The sequence below is a fragment of the Harpia harpyja genome, chromosome 1 (genome assembly GCF_026419915.1).
Source record: "Harpia harpyja isolate bHarHar1 chromosome 1, bHarHar1 primary haplotype, whole genome shotgun sequence".
Taxonomy (NCBI): Eukaryota; Metazoa; Chordata; class Aves; order Accipitriformes; family Accipitridae; genus Harpia; species Harpia harpyja.
In genome coordinates, this window is record NC_068940.1 from 29,761,153 (window position 1) to 29,780,153 (window position 19,001).

General features: G+C 53.7%; 2 protein-coding genes across 3 annotated transcripts; both read right to left on the bottom strand.

Moving 5' to 3' along the window:
- Nucleotides 1-862: 862 nt before the first annotated feature.
- Nucleotides 863-10,826, bottom strand: LOC128152189 (BPI fold-containing family B member 4-like). Its single transcript, XM_052810281.1, has 17 exons — nt 10,767-10,826; nt 10,078-10,339; nt 8,658-8,807; nt 7,438-7,975; nt 6,741-6,845; nt 6,439-6,582; nt 5,714-5,774; nt 5,085-5,145; nt 4,444-4,535; nt 3,887-4,099; nt 3,589-3,642; nt 2,930-3,100; nt 2,688-2,755; nt 2,499-2,541; nt 1,772-1,835; nt 1,256-1,332; nt 863-1,130 (listed from the first exon to the last, which is right to left on the bottom strand). The coding sequence occupies exons 1-17, from the start codon at nt 10,824-10,826 to the stop codon at nt 1,107-1,109; spliced, it is 2,187 nt and encodes a 728-aa protein (XP_052666241.1). The 3' UTR covers nt 863-1,106.
- Nucleotides 10,827-10,912: 86 nt separating this feature from the next.
- Nucleotides 10,913-18,844, bottom strand: LOC128140496 (BPI fold-containing family B member 3-like). 2 transcript variants are annotated; one of them, XM_052784460.1, is made up of 16 exons: nt 18,807-18,844; nt 17,597-17,708; nt 16,529-17,279; nt 16,062-16,166; nt 15,826-15,948; nt 15,370-15,433; nt 14,845-14,905; nt 14,391-14,470; nt 13,574-13,756; nt 13,349-13,402; nt 13,078-13,248; nt 12,619-12,686; nt 12,228-12,270; nt 11,711-11,774; nt 11,514-11,590; nt 10,913-11,264 (listed from the first exon to the last, which is right to left on the bottom strand). In XM_052784460.1, the coding sequence occupies exons 2-16, from the start codon at nt 17,691-17,693 to the stop codon at nt 11,190-11,192; spliced, it is 2,016 nt and encodes a 671-aa protein (XP_052640420.1). In that variant the 5' UTR covers nt 17,694-17,708; nt 18,807-18,844; the 3' UTR covers nt 10,913-11,189. The 2 variants fall into 2 exon arrangements, with proteins under 2 accessions (XP_052640420.1, XP_052640328.1); XM_052784368.1 differs by having other exon boundaries at nt 15,826-15,951.
- Between the last annotated feature and the right edge of the window lie 157 nt (nt 18,845-19,001).

A 19,001-nucleotide genomic window follows, 5' to 3' on the forward strand; every position in this document is an offset into this window, starting at 1 on the left:
CAGCACAAGGCTGACATTAAAAAAAAAAGTTACCACAAACCAAAGAGCATGTGGATTTATGGGGTACCAGATGCGCTGTGAAAACTGCCTGTCACCCAGAGGTAAGCAGGAGATGGCTTTGCCTCCAAGAAAGATCTTGGCAATTTAAAGGGGGCTTGAGAGACAACAAATAAAAGAAAATGGGGAAATAAATACAGAGGAGAAGGAAAAGGAACATGAAAGATGACAGAAAAACCCGAGTTTGACGTTCCAGATGGTTTTCAGGGTGGATCTGGACTGGACAGGGGCAGGACCATCTCAAAGACAGCAATATTACAGCCATCCCAGCTATTCCCTTTCACCCCAGGAGCAAGAAGCGGCTTTAGAGCCTTAAATTAGCAAAGGCTTCATTGCTTCAACAGGCAGCTGAACCGCGGGAAAGAGCTTGTGCATAAATAAACTGTGCGGTTCATGCAGAGTTCACAGGCATCAACGGGTGAATTACACCCGTGTCCCTGAGAGCTTCCAGGACAAAGCCCCAGTAAAGCCTGGGGCAGGTGATGGTGTGAGGGGTCCTCAAGATGACCAAGAGACCCCACGGCTTTGGATCCAGGCCCTGAAAAGAGGCCGACATGCCTGGGTCTAAGGCAGCAGTTGCTGGCAGACAGCTCTCTGCCCACCCTGAGCTGGGTGTTGGGTGGGCACAGCCGGGGCTGGGCAACTGGGCAGGGGGCTGCAGCCCTCCCACCCACAGCAGCCGGGGTCACCAGCACTGTGGGGTCTGTCCTGAGCCCCTGGGGTTCACCGGAGCTGGCCAGCCCCACAGACTCGAGAGGGCTGGTCTTTATTAAACCTGAGCACGAGAATACAAAATACACCCGCATCCTTCCGAGCACCCACAAAAGAGTCCAAAACACAATGTTTGGAGGCAAAAACCACCTGTGTTCCTTCTGTTCCAAGCAATGCAGGCAGGATGCAATATTTGCATGGAAAAGACCAAGCTGCTGTTTTGCTGTGTTAGGTACTAAGAGAAATGCAGTAGGGATCCTTCAGGCAGGCTGGCTTCCCATCCCTCCGGGGATGGATGGGGAAAACCAGGGGTCCCTTCCCAAGCCGGTGTCCCTGGCTCACGCCGACAGCACAATGAGATCCTGGCGAAGCAGATGGGTTACCTTCCCTCTGAACATCCCCCGTGCAAGTGACGGGCGCTGCCTTTGCTCCGGAGCGGAGCTGAGGTGCCGTCGGGAGAACCTTGGGGCACAGCTGAAGCACTTACCTCGATGACGTCGACGTCCGCGTTGGTGAAGTCGATGTTCAGCAGCCTGGGGAGGGGAACCCCTGCTCCCAGCACACCTGCGGGTCACAAGCCAGCCAGGCTCAGTGCCGCGGGAAGGGGGGTCCCTGCCGAGCTTCTGCCCGGGGCTTGGTCCCCAGCTCCATCCTCCCTGTGTGCAAACCCCTCCCTCCACAAGTGCAAGGCTCTCCGGAAAGGCTTTGTGTCATGGGACTTAGCATGTCGGCAAAACTTATTGTCATTTTCTCCTGCCCGTGTAAGCAAAAGCGGCAAGCAGCAAGCAGCCCCGTGGGGGGGCTGCAGGGCCCCTGCTTTGTGATATGCGGGTTCGCCTCCCGGCAAAATGCTGCCATCTGAAATGAGCCCCCCCGTCAGCGCAGGTCAGTCCCACTGGCTCCTATCCTATACGGCGAGGTAAGTTATACCTGCATGAACTTGTCATATAGTGTACAGTCTGGCACTCATCAATCCGTGGATAAGGCATAACAGCTTCCTTACCGTTCATTGCAGGCAGGAAGGCAACATCGAAAATCTGACCAACGAGCATCTCCAGGCGCGAGACCTGCAACAGGGAGGGGGGGTCGCTTAGTGCCATCAGTGGTCCTGGTCCCGTGGTCAGCCTGGCCTCACCCTGTCCTCGGGCACATGGGGATGCTCCGCTCACACCAGCTAAAGCCGAGCTGAACCCTTGGTGGTCCAGCTCCACACCTGTCTAATGCAAACTCCCAATTCCACAGAAATTGGACTTTAAGCATTCTATGGTCAATTTTTAGTCCCCGGCTAATGCCATTCCACAGGCCCCTTTCCACTGGCATTAAAGCTGCCTGCAGTAACCACCTCTGGAAACCAAATGTGCTCTATCTGCAGGTATCTTGAGACGAGGGAGCCCAGGATTCCTCCCAACTTTTGCTGTCATTCCCTACAAGGCATGGGGATGAGCCTCCCCAGGCGCATCCCAAGGGGACATTGTGGACACGTGCGGGGTGTCCTGTGGTTCACTGAGGACCCAAAACCTCTCCCTCTCAGTGAGGATTTTTTCTGAAAATTGCTCATGGATCATCCATGGAAAAAAAATCCATCTCCAGAGGTGAAAGAAAGGTGATCTTCAAAATACAACACAACTGTTACACCGTAATTGGCCCTTATTTCTCCTGAGCCAATATCTATCAGCACATTGCTTTCTGCAATGGATTTCGAATGTTGCTGAGGCTGCTCATGTTCTTACATCAAAACCACCAATGGACGAAGACACCAAGGAGAGATCAGCCCTGCAGGAGGAAGCAGAGGTGAGTGAAATCCAGGCAGTTCCTCTAATGACCCAGTCCTGTCGATGCCCTCATTGTTGCACAGCCCAGGAGGTCCCACATCCATGGCCACCCCTGGCCACCCCCCCAGATGAAGACCAGGGTCCTACTTCTCCAGGCTGACGCCGATCTTCAGTTTGTTGTCCTCAACTGAAAACCAAGCCAGCAAGGAGGTGTCCTGCGGTCAGACAGAGAGGTCAGGGCAGGGGTGGCTTCTCCAGCCCTTGCCCAGCCTTTGCCCAGCCACATCACGTCGGGTGCAGATCCCATCTACCGGCACCCCCACGCCTGCCATGCTGGGAGGGGGAAACTGCAGGAGGAATTTCTGGACAGGCTGTTCCTTCATACATACAATATTCAGAAGGCAGAGAGACTTCTGGACATCATCTGGGTGGATTACCACCACCTCTGCTGTAGCTGTGAGCTGGATCACACCTTTGTTTTTCTTTAAGGTCACCACCGGTGCTTCAGGGACTGCAATTTTCAGCAGCAGTTCACGTGACTCAGGGTATGCCTTGAAAATCTGTCAACAGCCAAAAATGGAAAGTTTCTGGTGGCTGTAACCAGGAGCCACAGAGCAGGCTGCCTACTCCGGCAGTGTTTGCACAGTGCTGCTCGCAGGGGGCACATCTTTGCTCCAGCCCAGCGAGTCTATATCTCAGCTAGCTGAAGTGAAGTCAAGCTAGCCGTGAGCTCAGCCCCGTGGATGCCCTGAGTCCCGCTGAGAGCACCTCGTCCTGGCTGGAGGAGCACAGACAGCCCCACATCCAGGCGGACAGGGCAGCTACAAGGCTCGCCTGTGACCCGAGAAAGCTGCGGAGGATGGGGTGACAAACCAGGCTCTGGCCCTGCTGCGGTTTCCAGTTTTGGACCCGAGACAGAGCTCGTTCACTTCCCTGGGATGTCTGGGATGGTGCCTCTGAGAAGGAAGGGACGGGGAGACCTCCCCCACCTCTGGACGCTGCTTCTCTGACCGGGTTCCTCGCAGTGCAAGGGGGAACCAGGACTCACCGCGGGAACCAGGGCTCCAAGGGTCGAGGTCGTTAGCGGCGGGAGCTCAGGAAACTGTGACAGAGAAGACAGAAATGCTGCCTCTGTGTGTGGTAGTTTTCAGCAGAATCTGCCTTCACCAGTAATGAGCCTTTTACCACATGGTCTCTCACACACATTTTTTCACCTAAGATAGCAGAGACCCTGATAGATGGTACAGAGGTGGTAAAGCATCGCACGGTGGGACCAGCCTGCACACTGCGTGGCCGACAGGCCTGAGTCCTTCCAAACCCAGAGGCAGGCAGTGCTCCCCACTCACCATGCCGGTGGAGACGTCCAGGTCCAGGGCACCCTCCTTCTGCAGGACGGAGAGCACCGAGCCGAGGAAGTTCACAGAAAGGCCCAGCTGTGAGGAGCTGGTGTCTGCCATGGGTGGCAGGGGTGGCATGGGGACCCGTGGTGGTGTGGGGACAGTTTCTGGCTTTCCCAGCGGATAGTCCACCAAGCCTCCTGCCGCTCTCCCGACGACAGTCTGGAGTTACAGGGGAAGGAAGCACAGGCCAAAATGTTTGCAATATTTGCCTTTATGGTTAACTTCATGTTCCTTCAGTGTGAAATCGCTGCACGCACGACCACGCCAAGTCAGGCCCCGTGACACTTCCTTCTCCAGAAATTCATGAAATGCAAACCCTGCTGCACTCTCCCATGACGGTGGCAGCAGCAAGAGCAGGGCACCGAGCTGGGAACTCCCAGAACTTTCCACAGCTTCCTTGGAGCCTACTGCTCAGGTGTAGGTGGCCCAAGGAGACCTTCCCAAACCCAAGAGAAATATCCCAACCCTGGTACATAGACAGAAGGAGAAGATGCAGGACTTACGTTCAAGTCTACCTCAAGGAACTGGCCGGTTACCAGGGGAAGGCTGGACACGGTGTACTGGATACTGCCCAGCAAACCCAGGGGCACCAGTGCTGGGGGGAGAGGAAGGGAGTCAGCGATTCCCTGCTGGGCTCGGGTGCGAATACCCCCTCCCCTGCCCGGCAGCTCTTTTTCTTCCAGAAGGGCCCTGGCTTGCAGCTGGACTCAGGGCAGCCACTTGGCCCCGGCTCCGAGTGCTCTGTGCCGAGCGGTAATGCCGCAGGAGACGAGCAGTGCGTGCCATGGCTGCAAATGGGGGGGGACAGCTCACAGCCCCCGTTGATGCCACCTTTATGCACCCAGGGGTCTTTCTGTCCATTATTAGAGACAGAGAAAGATGAGACGTGGGGAGAGGAGCGCATCCCGCAGTGTGCTGGGGCACTGCTCCCTGGCTGCTGCCCGGGGGTGATGGGGTCTGGGCAGGGAGCTGCTGGGGGTCCCCGCTCCCAGTATGGGGCAGACCTGGGGTATGCAGGATGAAGTGGGGGGGGGTCACTGTTCCCACCTGGGATGCAGCAGCAGAGGGGAAAGCGTCACAGTCCTCACGCAGGCAGAGCGGAGGTGACACGAGGGGCAAGGCATGGGACCCACCAAGTACTTACAGTTCACAAGACCCAGCTGGTCGTTGACGAGTCCCAGGGCGATGTCGACCACCGGGCAGAGCTGCAAGAGTCAGGGAAGGACAGTGGGTAACCTGCGTTCAGAGCCAGACAAGGACACGCAGCCCAGCTCGGCTCTGCCTCGCTTTCCCTGGGGATGGGAGCTCCGGGCGCATGGGATGGCAGTCCCCGCCGGTCACTCCATGGTGCTGCTGAGGCTGCACCAGATCTGGATCTGGCCCTGGGCACCTTGCCCATCATCAGAGAAGCAGGGTGAGGACTGGGTCCCAGGAGCCCATGTGGGATGGCTGGACAGACCCTGGCTTTCAGGAGGAAGGAGGCATTCAATTAGCCCATAACAGTCCAGAGCATCACTAGAAACTCCCAGGCATTGGGCAGACCTGCATCGGGCTTGCTGATTTTGCATTTGGGAGGAGGCAGCAGCTTCTCCCAAGCAGGTGGAGACATGGCATGTGTCCCCCACTAATCCCAAACTACTGAGTGGGCGGGTGGACGCAGCAGCCCTGGGACAGCAGCGGTGCTCCTGGACGCAAGCGATGCTGTGGGGAGCTGCACCGCAGCTTTTCAGACTCATTGCTCCTTTCCGGGATGGAGTTTTTCTTCTGACTTACCAGATTAGGAAGAAGTCTGTTCAGGACACTTGCCAATAAATTATCCACAACTGGGAGCAGGCTGTGGAAGAATAAAGGAGCACCATGAAAAAAACCTGCTGAAAAGTAAATGGGTCTTGTTAAACAATTCCCTGTGAATAGTGTGGAGCGCAGACCTCCCGGAGCAAGGCAATTGCAACAGCAAAGTGAATTGTGTATGCTTGGATTTTGCATGAGATAAGTGTAATTTGCATCCCAAAATAGCCAGTGGGAAATTTAGTGCTGCCTTTTATCTACTAGTGTATAGTCTCCTTAAATGAGCAGAAACAACCTCAGCCCAAGTGGTTTCTATGATTTACATACCACATACTTATGTCTCAGAAGACCCCGTGCAATGTCAGTTAAATTGACCTGTGAATGTGGCACGTGGGACAGAAATGTCCCTCCAGGACCTCTGTGGGGTCGTGCAGCCCTCTGGGACAACATGTTCATTTTCTGCGGCTGCATGAGGGGCATGCAGGGACCACGACTGCCAGAAGCCCTTTGCTCAGCCCCGTGCCATGGCCGGTGAGCGACTGTCACCTGCAGGGACAGTGGCTGCCAGTGTCACGGTCACCCATGGGATTGAGACACGCAACGGGGAAATGCCCTCGTGCGTTTGCCGTTCTGCAGGTGCGGGCTGGGGCCAGCAAAGCCCGATGGTGAGGTGGCTCACGCCGGCAGAGAAGGAAACCTCCATCACTCACCCTCTCAGGAGTCTAACTTTAATGCCACCAAGAAGGGTATTGCATCTTTCTGTCACCAGTTTGGGGTAGCCCGTGCCATCCATGGTTAGCCTGACCCTTGATGTGATGTTGACTTCCACTGCGATGTCAACCAAACCCAGGAGGCTGTGCAAGGGGAAGGGAGCAACCTTCAGAGGAGCAGCCTCTTCCCGGAGAACAGGAGCAGTGTCCCCCCCCAGAGACACCCCTCGTGGCAGTGCTTCCAGCGGGCCCAGGGCGCGGCTGGCACTGCCACCAGCAGCACCAGCACGAGCCCGACCTACCTCTTGGCGTTGAGGGCCAGCCGGGTGTAGAGGTTGAGGTGGACACCGACGCCAGGCAGGAGCCGCAGGGACACCCTGGGGAGCATCAGCTCCATGATCCTCAGCCTGCAGGGACAGCGAGGGGACACCACGAGTGGGCTCTGAGCCCAGCACCCCCCCACCCGGGGTCTACCGCTCACACAAAGCCACTGCTCAAGGGGTGGGTGGGTCAGAGGCCATTTAGACCAGAAATGGCAGAAGACACCAAGTTTTCTCAGTTATTTTCCTGTTTTAGTTATTTTCCAGTTTTATCAGAAGCTTTGTTCTAGTTGCCTTATTATTGCTTGTGCTTCTGCTTGGTGCTGGGCTTTAAATAAGAGTTAAAATGGGATGGCTGCAAACAAGTAAGCATTGGCAGCGGTGGCACTGGCTGCCCAGGGCTGATGCGTGGTCCGATGCACCCTCTAGGGGCAAGTGCCTTTCAACTACCAATTCCTTTAACTTCCCTTGTGTAGTTCAAGAGGCTCTTTCGCAGCCAGCGATGCAAACCTGGCAGGGCTTCCAGGCAGCATTTATCTCAAAGCAGCAGCTCCAAACCAGATCTGAGCATCTACTGAAGCATCACCATTGCCCCCTCGCAAACAGCACTGAGGTTGCCCCCCCGCAAACAGCACTGAGGTTGCCCCCCTGCAAGGAGACTGGACGGTGCTGTCCTTACCCAGTGAGTCCCTGGATGGTGCTGAGCAAGCCGCCTTCGCCAAGGACGCCGAGCAGGCCACCGCCTCCCAGCAGCCCTCCTCTGCCAAGAACACCACCGGGGCCACGGAGGATCCCTGCCATGCCGAGGAGACTTCCGTCACCGAGCAGACCTCCTTGTCCCAGCGCTCCTGCAGCAACCCCTGCAGGGATGCCATCCCTGGGGACATCGCCACCAGCTGCCGGCCAGCCTCTGGGAGAGTTTTTGGGCTCCCCCCCGTAGGCGCCTCCACCCAGCGAGTCACCGCTGGCATCGCCCCCTCCACCAAGCAGACCACCAGTCAGCCCCCCCAGCAGCCCTCCACCACCACCGCCCAGCAAACCACCAGTAATACCACCAGGCAGACCACCACCACCAAGCAGACCACCACCCAGGAGACCTCCTCCGAGGCCACCCAACAGGTCTCCACTTCCATCTCTGCCGGGACGTCCGCTCCCGAGCGGCACCTCTCCGAAGGCACCTTGGAGGACATTGCCTTGCCTGAGTGAGCCTGTAAGAGCTGGAAACATCACCCGCCATCAGCTTGTGTGGCAGAGCTGCCTCCCCGGCCACCACTTCAGCCTTCGAGTGGGGACCGGCAGGCAGCTGCCAGCCCTCTGCCCACACCATTACTCGTTGTGCTCTTCAAGCATGGGTTGTCGAGGGGTTTGTGCTCTCCATTACCATTGCTGCCTATCCCAGTCCCTAACTATCCCCTGTCAGTTTTCCCATATATGATGTAACAGAAAGGGCTTTGGGATCTAGGACAGGAGGCACCTTGTTAAGACCTGTATAAAGCAGCTCACGGGAATTTGCCTGCAGCCGCACCAGGTAAGGCAGCAAATGGTGTGGCAGAGGCGCAGGGGCTGGGCACTGATAAATCCTAAATGTGAGATAATTGAGGTGCTGTGTGGCTCACACCTCCTGAGCAGTGCAGGCTCCCAGGAGGAGCAATCCCCCACATGAGCAACGTCTCTTTCCTTTTAGGAGCCTGGCCAGTTGAAATTTTAATTACATAAAAAAATGACTACGGGTTCAGTTTGGAGGGGAAGGTTGGCATGCAAGCCTCCTGCTCTTCCATGTGCAATTCCCTTCCCTTCCCCAGCTGATTGGGCTGTGCTGGTACAAGGGCATCAACCCCCAAGGATCACTGTTGGTTCCTGTTTCCCAGGATCCCGCTACAAGGAGGCAGAGTGACTCACCATCGCTTAAAACACCTTTACTGAGCCTGAGGACGGCATCTTTCGGCTGGCTTAGTGATGGGGTCAGCAGGGCATACAAGAGGGCGATGCCCAGAACCAGTGGCATGGTGTCTTCTGCTCGGCTGGGAGAGCTCTGGGTGCTGGCAGGACCTGGGGAAAAACAACAGGAAAAGAGTGGGAATAGGCTGGGCAAACCCCTGGAGACGAAGGGGAGTCAGATATTTCGAGCTGGGTGAAAATTTTTCAGTGACTAGAAAACATGAGCTTTAGGAGGACCAAAACAGTTCACGAGTTAGAGCGACATTCGGCAAACAGATCTGGACACACACAGAGAGGGGGGTGTCCGTACGCACATCCTCAGGGAATTTTTCAAGCCAGCTCCCGCACAACCCCAGCACCTGTTTGTTTATTCTTATTTATGGACACCGCGGGCAGCCTGCTCCTTTCCATCCCCGGTCACCATGACATAATTTTAAACTTATGGTATGAAGTCATTATTCATAACTTATAGAACACACTGAGCTCCCCTCGCTAATAACCGCCCTGTGAGTAGGTATGCAAATTAATGTTGCAATTATACAAGCAACTCACATTTGGAATAAAGCTTTTCTTTTTAAAATGGAATGTTATAAACTTATAACAATAAAAATAATAATAACAACCTTAAAAGGATATTGCAACACAAAAATTCCCTAAATTTTTTTGTCAGATGAATGTTTTTTAATTCCGAGAAGGGTTTTCATTTTACTATAACAACCTTCTTGCCTGATTTTTCAGGCTAGTCACTAAAAATAAACCAGAATGACATACCTGCATTTCTACCATTATAGGTATTATTCCCATGTTTTTTTCTTGCTCACCAGAGTACATTGTAAGGCTTGTAGGTAAAATGGTGGCTCTGTGCCCCAAGCTTACAACACCCCATACCACTGTTTTGACCATCTTTCTTTACCTGGCCTTATCCTGAATTTCAAAGCCTGGCTTTGGTCTGCAGTGCTCAGCTCTTGGTCAAACGGAGACCTTACAGTGGTCCATAGGCACCTCTGCTTTAACATGTAGGAACAGTGGGTCCTTATATAGCAAAGCTGATGCAGAAAAAGTGGAAAGATGCCTAAATTGTAAAAGCTGGGATAGTGGATTGAGTGTATAAAGTAGCATTTGTGGTTTTAATATATTCCAATATAAATAAAGATTTGTAAAACAGGGAAAAGCATTGAGCAACAGGTTATTGGATACCCAGTTACCGGGCAGCGCTGTTACCCAAGAGCCCAGAGCTAAAGCAAAGGAGAAGGAGCCCGAGACTCTGCGGGCTGCAGCACATGAGGCTGCTGCTGACCCTGAAAGAGCCGTGCTGGAAAATCAGCTTATTCCAGACAAATCCCCACTAACACTTGCACACAAGCTGTCACACACAAATTACCATAGCAGAGTAATTTTTCAAGTTTCCAGCGAGCATGTGGGGAGGGTCCAGAAAAGCACCAGGAGATTTTTATCTCCTTTAACGCTTGACCCGAGAAGCAGTTTCTGAGGATCATCCCACTCGTCCTGGCAGCCGCCAACCGCTTCCTGGCAGCCGGTATTTCCTCAGCCTCAGAAGAGCCCCTGTGCGGAGGGACATGCCGCTCCACATCAGCTCCAGACCATAAGGGGGCTTTTGTCCTGGTGTTCTCAACACTTAATACCTTTGTGAGATAAAACAACCTGGTGCATCTTACACAATAAGGGGATAATATGCTCCTGAACAAAGCAGTACGAAGGGGTAAGCTCAGTTTATCTGTGCCTGGCTCCGTACAGAGCCTTGCACAACAACCACCGCCGGGCTCCACGTGGGACATGCTGCAGATGAGCCTCCAGCAAGGAGCTGCTCCCCATGCGACAAGGGCTTCAAATGAGTCAGAAATATCAGCAAGCGCTTTGCTAAATCCGCGCTGGTTTTGCATTGCGAGCACCTCCTCTGCCCCTCATCAGCCTGGCACGAGCAGCACCCAGCCGGGCAAGGGATGGGCTGTGGCAGGGCACCCATGTGCACCAAACCCCTGCTCCCATGTGAGCTGCCATTTCACACCTTATGGCACAGGCTGAGCTTCAAAAACACTTTCTGTAAGGTACCGGCTTGTTCGCTATAGGTACAGCCGCCTCTTCAAGCTGCGCTGCCTGTCCGTGGGCCATATGGCATAGGGGCACGGTGGCGACAAATGGATGCTGGCAGCCAGAAACCCATATCAAATAAATATTAAGAGAGAGAAATACTGAGGCAGTGAATGATTTTATTGAAAGAGCAATACGAGAGCAACCTTTATGCTTAAGAAAGAGCTCTGCTTCCCAACTATGGATGTTAAAAGTGGCCACAGAACCCCCCCCTAACATCCACCAGCTGAGCAGCTTTCCCTACCCCGATGCCAGTCTACACCAGGACCAGCCGACCAGAGACCCTCGGGCCACGGCAGTAACACAGGGTGTTACTCAAGGGAAAATGAAGATGGAGACAGCAGAGATGAGCAGGGCTCTGGGGCTCACGGTGCATTGCCTGCCTCAGACAGCGAACAGGGTCAAGGGTCCTCCCGAGCAGGATCTTTTGAGACTGTTCTGGTTGAAAGAGTCATCTGCCTGAGAGAAGCAGCACAAAAACTATTCAGTTTTCTCATACAGATTTTCACCAGCTTTTCCCTGTATCCCAGGTGAGGTTTTCCTGTGGGTCCACACCAGCAGAGGGACCTCCTGGAAACCAGGAGAAGCCCATGGGAAATGGGACTGGCCAGAGTGGCGCGGGGCTTTGGGCTCCGCAGGTCCCTGCCCCGGGGTGGGCGCAGCCCCCACTCCCTGGGAAGGCATCACTGTGGGAAATGCGATCCTTACATCGGTGATGTCAACCTTGGCGTTCCTGAGGCTGGTGTTGAGAATGTTGGGCAGAGGGACCGACACACGCAAGGCATCTGCAAAAGCAAGTGAAAGCATCTCGTCACTGGGGGGGAACCAAACGGAGGCAGCGAGGGAAGGGGGAGAGCCCCAAATCCGACTGCGTTTGAGAGAAGGGACCCAGACCCTGGCCATACCGTTAATGGCAGGTACATATGCAGCAGCAAGGACTTGCTTGAGCCATCCTGCAAGCGGGGAGACCTGCGGGGGAAGAAGACATGTGTCAGTACCAGTAGAAGAGAGCAACAGTTAGTGGGAGGAAAACAGTGATGTCAGGGTTATCAGCTAAGTTCTGTCACTGCAGGATGCTCAGAGCCATGAAACGCAAACGCTGGAAGCTTCCTTCAGTGAAACTCTGCCAGGACTGAGGGTGGGGGGCTATAGCAGGACATGGTCTTTGGGTAACAACTTCTCTGTTATTCCTCCCCACTTCCCGGCACCCCCAGTGCACTGCCAACAAGTGAACATATACATCCGAGTGTCACCGCTATAGGGCACAGGGGATCGACAGGGCAGACAACAATTGGCCTCTGCCAAGACAAGGAATGTGAAGACTGAAGAATAATTGTCATTTTGGTTCTCCTTCCCTACACACAGTCTCTGGCCAACACATCGCTCGCTGCAGCGCCTCGATCCAAAGCAGCGTGCACTTACACTGAGAGGGTCGAGTCTCAGGGGTGCCCGTGTCAGGTTGATGCTACAAAAGATAAAAACAAGGCAGAGTCGGGGTGCATTGGGTGCAGCCCTCCTCCAGCTTCCGAATGCTGCTCAGACCCTTTCACGGTCTGGCATTTGTCTCACCCACATAAAGATACATGGATTTTGAAAATAGGGCAACTTTTTTACAACTCTCTCATCACTTCAGACATGCACTTGGTCTGAGGTTGGGGAGAGGAGGCAGGAAAGCTCCAGCAGCCCTTTACATCCCTACCACATCTACACCGCATTCCCTGATCACTGCCACCAGACTCATCTTGTCAGGCTCCTGGGAGCATCCCCAGGCAGAGCCCCCCCTGCCCACAGCAACCACAGAGCTCGGCTCTACCTGTCAAGAGCCAGGGAGGTTTGCAGTTTGCCGTTGGAGACCGATGGGATGATGTTCAGAACGATGTCCTGAAATTGGAACAACAGAAGAAATTAGGTTATTTCCCTGTGTAGCTCCCAAGACTGAAAAGAAAACCCAGAGTATTTGTAAATAACCCATTCTGAGAAAAACCACCTGTCTGAGCCTAGAAAGTGCTTTTTTTTGACGGATGGCATCATGCATTTCTCTCCCCAGGGTTCACCCTTCCTGTCTTTATTTTGTATTATTCCTTAAACATTTCACTTGCACTTGTTACGAGCATTTTAAAAGGATGGGGCACCACCATTTTGAAGATGTAGTAAATTCAGAAGTACAAGTATGACATGGCTAAGGGCATGACAAGCCGAGGGGATGCCAGAGAACAGCCAGACTCACCCCTTGCCCTGTTTCAGAGGTCTCATCCCCCGGGACCCCACTCACCGTGTCGAGGGAGAAGAGAGGCTTCTGGGAGGACTGCAGGAGGGGACTGAAGACGTCGATAGAGGCTTTGAGGGTGGCAGTGGCTCTTCTGTCCCTCACGGCCACCACCGGCTTGTTGGCCACCCGCACGTGCAGCTCCAGCGGCAGAGAGCCGGGGAGGACCTTGGCGACCTGCACGGGGCAGGGGGAGGTCAGGGCAACGGGGGGGGTCTTTGCGTGGCCAGGGTGGGCGTAGGGTTGGAGATCAATGTGCATGAAGGAGGTGGCTGACCTGGGGCATGAGCGGCAGGAGGGCAGACGTGGACAGCGAGATGCTATCGGGCACCTGCAGGAACGGCACCAGCGGTGTCGGCGGCCAGGAGGGTTTGTGCAAAGCCCACGCTGGGCTCGGCTGGACCCCACCAACAAATACAAGCACGCGGTGGCGAGTACCCTTGGGTCACCCAAGAGCCACCAGGACCCCGACCCAGCCCCGGGGAGGGGCGTCGTGACCTACCATTGAGTCGGTGATGCTGAGGCTGAAGGCTCCCTGCCCCTGGATGGGCTCCAGCAGGGTGCTGAGGGTGCGCTGGGAGAGCCTGAGCAGCGGCGGGTGGCCGGTGGCTAGTAACAGCGTGGCTGCGAGTGGCGGTCCCTGCGTGGAGGCCACCACGCCACCTTCCGCGTCCCCGACGAGGAGCTGCAGGGGACAGAGCAGGGGAGGGACGCTGGTGGGGCTCGTAGGGCTGTGGCCACGCTGGGCACCCTGCTCGCCCGTGGACCTCGTGGAGAGGCTTCACACGGGGTGAATCGACACTTCAATAAACCTGCGGCTGCTTCAGCCTGTTCTAGCACAGGCAACGGCTGCATCTGCTGCAGCTTTCCCTTCAAAACACTGTCACGTCTCCCAGTCGGAAAGACACATTGCCAATATTTTTGGCCTGATTGTGGTCCCTACCAATTACATACCAAACTTTTACAAACCACTTAGAAATGGAACCTGCTTGTGAATGGTGACTACTGCTCCTGTATGAAATTAAGCTTTTCTGATTAGCAACTGTGAAAGTGCTATAATTATGCTTAATTAAGCAGCCTCAAGCCAATCTGCCTCATGCTACCCTCAAGGATTAGCAAGTAAAAAAAAAAGGTAGAGACCCAGTGATGGCATTAGCACAGCCATGGCCAGACCACACTCATCAGTACCTCCCAGTGAATGCTTTCCTGAAGACAGCTGGAATAAGACAAGCCTTCGACAAATAGCCACCACATTCAGATGAATTATCCAAACCCACTAAGTCCAAGGTCTTTGGGCCAGGGGAAGCGGTGGCACTTACATTTAGATCCAGCTGGATGGCGTCGCCGCTGATGATGGAAAAGGGGGGCAGATCTCCCAGAGTCCCGAGCGGGAATGCGGCTGTGGGACACAGGGAGGAAAGCCTTTAAGATGCAATGAGAGGGGGATGCTCCCAAATCCCGTGGTCCCAAGAGATATCGGAACCAACAGCGGCTCCTGCTCACAGCATTCCCAGCTGCACAAGCCACTAGAAAGCATTATTTTGCAGCAAAAATGTTGTTTCTAAAAGCAACAGTTCCTGAAGTGGCTTTCTGCAGGAAAAACTGTCTGCTGCTGCTCTGGGGCAAGGGAAATTGAATGCTGTACTTGAGCTGAGACTTGTGTTTTTAGGAAGTTGTTAAAATATTTGTATTTACCCAGTGTAAAAAAAGCAACCGATCCTAAGTGCAGGGGGTCACGCAGGAGCAGAGGAAAAGGAGGGTGCCAGCACTTACGCGTCCTGGAGCCGAGCAGAGCGCTCACCACGTTGAGCCTGCTGTTGACGATGTTGCACCCCTGGGGAGGCAGAGGACAGTTAGAGCCCCGGGACCCGCAGCACCGGCAGATGTACATTGCATTAACACGCGTAGGAAAAACCAGCTCTGCCGGGGTTGCGCGGCATGGGCAGGAGCCGCTGCCGGGCAGGGTTTGGTGGGACGCCCCGTTACGGCAGCGCTCGGCATCAGGCAGGCAAGTGGCCCCGCTAAGCCAGGGTGGGTTTCTCCTCCCGGGCAAGACTTGCTCACTGCAACCGCTAAACCAGCGCGTCTCAGAAACCTGTTTGCCGGTGGTACCTGGCACAGGCGATGGTGCAGGCGAGGTGCCGGTGCCCGTCGGCGGGGAGGTACAGGCTGACCTCCCTGGCTGAGCCCACAGCTGTGCAAACAGCCGCGTCCGCGGGGGCTGCCTGCCCTGCCTGCTCTGCCTGCCCACCCAGCACCGTGCTGATGGCTCGCGTGAAGATCGCTTTGCAGACTTACCACCTCACGCAGGACATCACTAAGGAGGCGTTTTAAAGGCTGATCCAGAAGTGGCACTTTGGGTCTGGGTAACAGGAAAATAGGAAATAAAAACTGATGTAGATTAATGGCTGGAAAATAAAAGTATTTTGCACAAGAGAAATATGAGGCCTCACTTGCACTGTCCAGGGCCGCATACAGTGCCAAAATATTACCAAAACCAAGCCTTCTGAATCCAGCCCGGTGCTAGGTTCCCAGCACAACCCAGAAATATTCTTTCTTGAGCCCAAATTTTAAAAGAAAGGTCAGCTGTTCCCCTCCGAGGCCAGCAGCCGGGTATTTCAGCCTCCGAGGCATCAGGCACAAAAGCACTGCCTTCGATGGCCAGCAGCACCAAGTTTTCCCACTGCCACAGGGGCCACGTGCTGGCCGTGAGCACCGTGCTCACACGGATGCCAACCTCTCACGGAAGCCTACCTCACACGGATGTTTATGTCCAAAGTCTTGCAGTCCTTATTGCTCTGGAGAGCCGCCCACTTGTCCTGGACCAGCATGACCACGTCTGCTTCCACCTGCACGCAGAGCGCCCTGCCCAGCGCACTGCTCGGGGGGCAAACACAGCACGCAGCTCAGGAAATTTGCTGGCCGTTTACTTTCCAAAGAGATGGTGACCCCCCCTGTCCTGAGCCATGCCCCTGACGGACACACCGTACCTGGTGCTCTCTACCAGCAGCTGGGTGTTGAAGCCCACCTCGTGCCCAAAGCCTGGCAGGGAGCGCAGACTTATTTTGGGGAGGGTGTTGTTCACAATTTTCAGCCTGGATGGTTGAAACAAGGCAAAGGCAGTAAGTAGCACATTTGTACAGTGGATGCCCTATCCCCTTGGTCCCCAGTGCTGCGGCCGATTGCGGAACCGCAGTCTCGGGGTCCTCTCTGCCCTGGATCAGCAGGGATCCCGACCGGCCAGGAGCAGCTTGTGGCACATACAAGGCACCCTTGCATAGCAGGCACATACAGAAACTCCCAACAGCTGAACCCTCACTTATGAACCTGCCCAGGAGGGGAAAGAGGGGGCCCCATGTGTTCAGACAGCAGGCTCCAGACCAGAGCCTCCTTTCCCCAACGTGACCCAGACACACAAAGGGCTGCTCAGGGACACCCATGTCCCACTCTCACTCACCCTGTGAGATCTCCACCATTTCCACCAAGAAGATTGCCAACGAGACCATCTTTTCCAAGGACACCACCTTTTCCAATGAGAATATCAAGGACAACATCAAGGAGACCATCAACAAGACCATCTTTGCCAAGGAGACCATCAACAAGACCGTCTCTGCCAAGGAGACCACCAAGGACACCATCTCCACCAAGGAGTCTGCCAGCAACACCATCTCCGCCAAGGATTTTGCCAGTGACACCATCTCTGCCAAGGAGACCACCAAGGACACCATCTCTGTCAAGGAGACCACCAAGGACACCATCTCTGCCAAGGAGACCACCAAGGACACCATCTCTGTCAAGGAGACCACCAAGGACACCATCTCCGCCAAGGATTTTGCCAGTGACACCATCTCTGCCAAGGAGACCACCAAGGACACCATCTCTGTCAAGGAGACCACCAAGGACACCATCTCTGTCAAGGAGACCACCAAGGACACCATCTCCGCCAAGGATTTTGCCAGTGACACCATCTCTGCCAAGGAGACCACCAAGGACACCCTCTCCACCGAGGAGACCACCAAGGACACCATCTCTTTCAAGGAGACCACCAAGGACACCATCTCCACTGAGGAGACTGCCAACAGCACCATCTTCACCAAGGACGCTGCCAAGAGGACTATCTTTTTCAAGGAGACTACTGAGCAGCTTGCCGCCAAGGAGACCACCCTGAAGCTTCTGGAGGTCACGTTTGGCTAGTGAATGTTTAATATCTGAAAAAAAGGATAAGAGGTCACTGTGAACTATGTGGACTCAGCATACAAGCACACTGTGTCAGCCTGACTGTTCCTTCCCCTCCACTGTCCCTCCATCTCCCTCTTTATACAACAGGGGTGGTGGCACCAGCCACTGTAAAGTATCTGAAGTGCCATCTCCAAAGTGCTTTATAAATGCAAATTACCAGCATTGCCACTACTGCTGAATGGATCTGGACAGTTTCTGATTTTCTGAGCATGGTCAAGAGACAGAAAGAGCAGAACTGGTCTCAAAAAAAAAAAAAAGATAAATCCTGTCTCTTCCATACACTTACCATCTACATCCACTTTGCCAACCGAGGACATGATTGCAAGTCCTTGTGAAGGGGTCAGCAGGCTGCAGAGAAGGAAAACAGCCCAGAACGCAGACATCCTTGGTCCTGATAACTGTTGAAAGTGATTGCCATCAGTGCAATGCTGGGACAGTGAACACAAGCCGGTGGAGGGAGGAAAGAGGAGGGTGGAGGAAAGAAAAAGGAGGAATGACTGTCAGGGGAGACAAAATCAGAGAGGAAGCTGCTGGCATCTCTCCCACCTCCTCACCACACTGGTAGGCACAGTAAAAATCCTGATGGCACTTTCCTGCAGGAGGAACGAGAACTTCAACAACGGTTGCTCCAAAGACCGACTCTCACAGCAGCCAAGTGAAAAGCAAGCACTTGTTCGCTTGTTGCTGTTTTAATCCCTCAGCGCCGGTGAGGAATGTTGGTGACTGATCTGGACGATCTGGGGCACATCTGTTCTGGGTGGGAATTTCTCCGAGAAACAAGATCCTGTATCCCGCATGATGGGAACACAGGACGTTTCTGACAACGTGATCATCTCTAGTCACGGAAAGAAAAGCAATGGCATCTACACAGGGCAAATGCACCAACATATCTAGTAAGGAGAGCATCTCCTTGTTTGAATGTCATGATCTCTCCACAAACATCAAGCATCTGAAGCTTCCCTCTGCATAAAAGCACCTTTTGCTAGAATTGTAAGAAGGAGAAAATAGTTTTCAAAGTTTCAGTGTCATTGAAATATTTCTGTGGGACCTACAGCTTGAAGTCGTTTTTTTTCTAAAGAACCATAATGAACTTCATTGCCCCAGATCTATTTAAATGTAAATAGCACATCAAAAAGGGATCAAAACAAGTGTGAGAGGTCTAATTCACCTTAGCTAAAAATCTATCACAGATAATAGAGTTTCACCAAAAATAATTTAAGTGATAATTGTTTATGAAAACCATGAAATATCCTTTCTTCTTCAAGGACTGCAAATACAATGAACATGCATGTCTGTTCTTAAGAAACTCATAGTGAAAGCCGCTGCACATTTTACTTGTTGGAGCATAATTCAGGCAGGCAGCAGGCAAGAATAACAATTTTTGTTAAAAAGCCAATACTCCCAAATGAACATTAAGGGTTGTCCTTTGGGAAGCATTCAGGTTTGCAGAAGCAGAAGCTAAGAGCACACTTTCAGAGGAATAAGTTTGCTTTTACCTGACCAAGCTCTTGAGTGCGAGGCTCTCTCCAGCCGATGTCCCTGTCTTCTGAAGATGACCTGCATCAAGCATCTTCATATATAGAGCTTTACAGCAGGAAAGAGGCAAGCGATGTCATTGAGGACATCCAGAATAATTGCTGGGGAGCAAGACAAACAATGTATGGTTTCTGGTGACTTCCACTGCAAATATT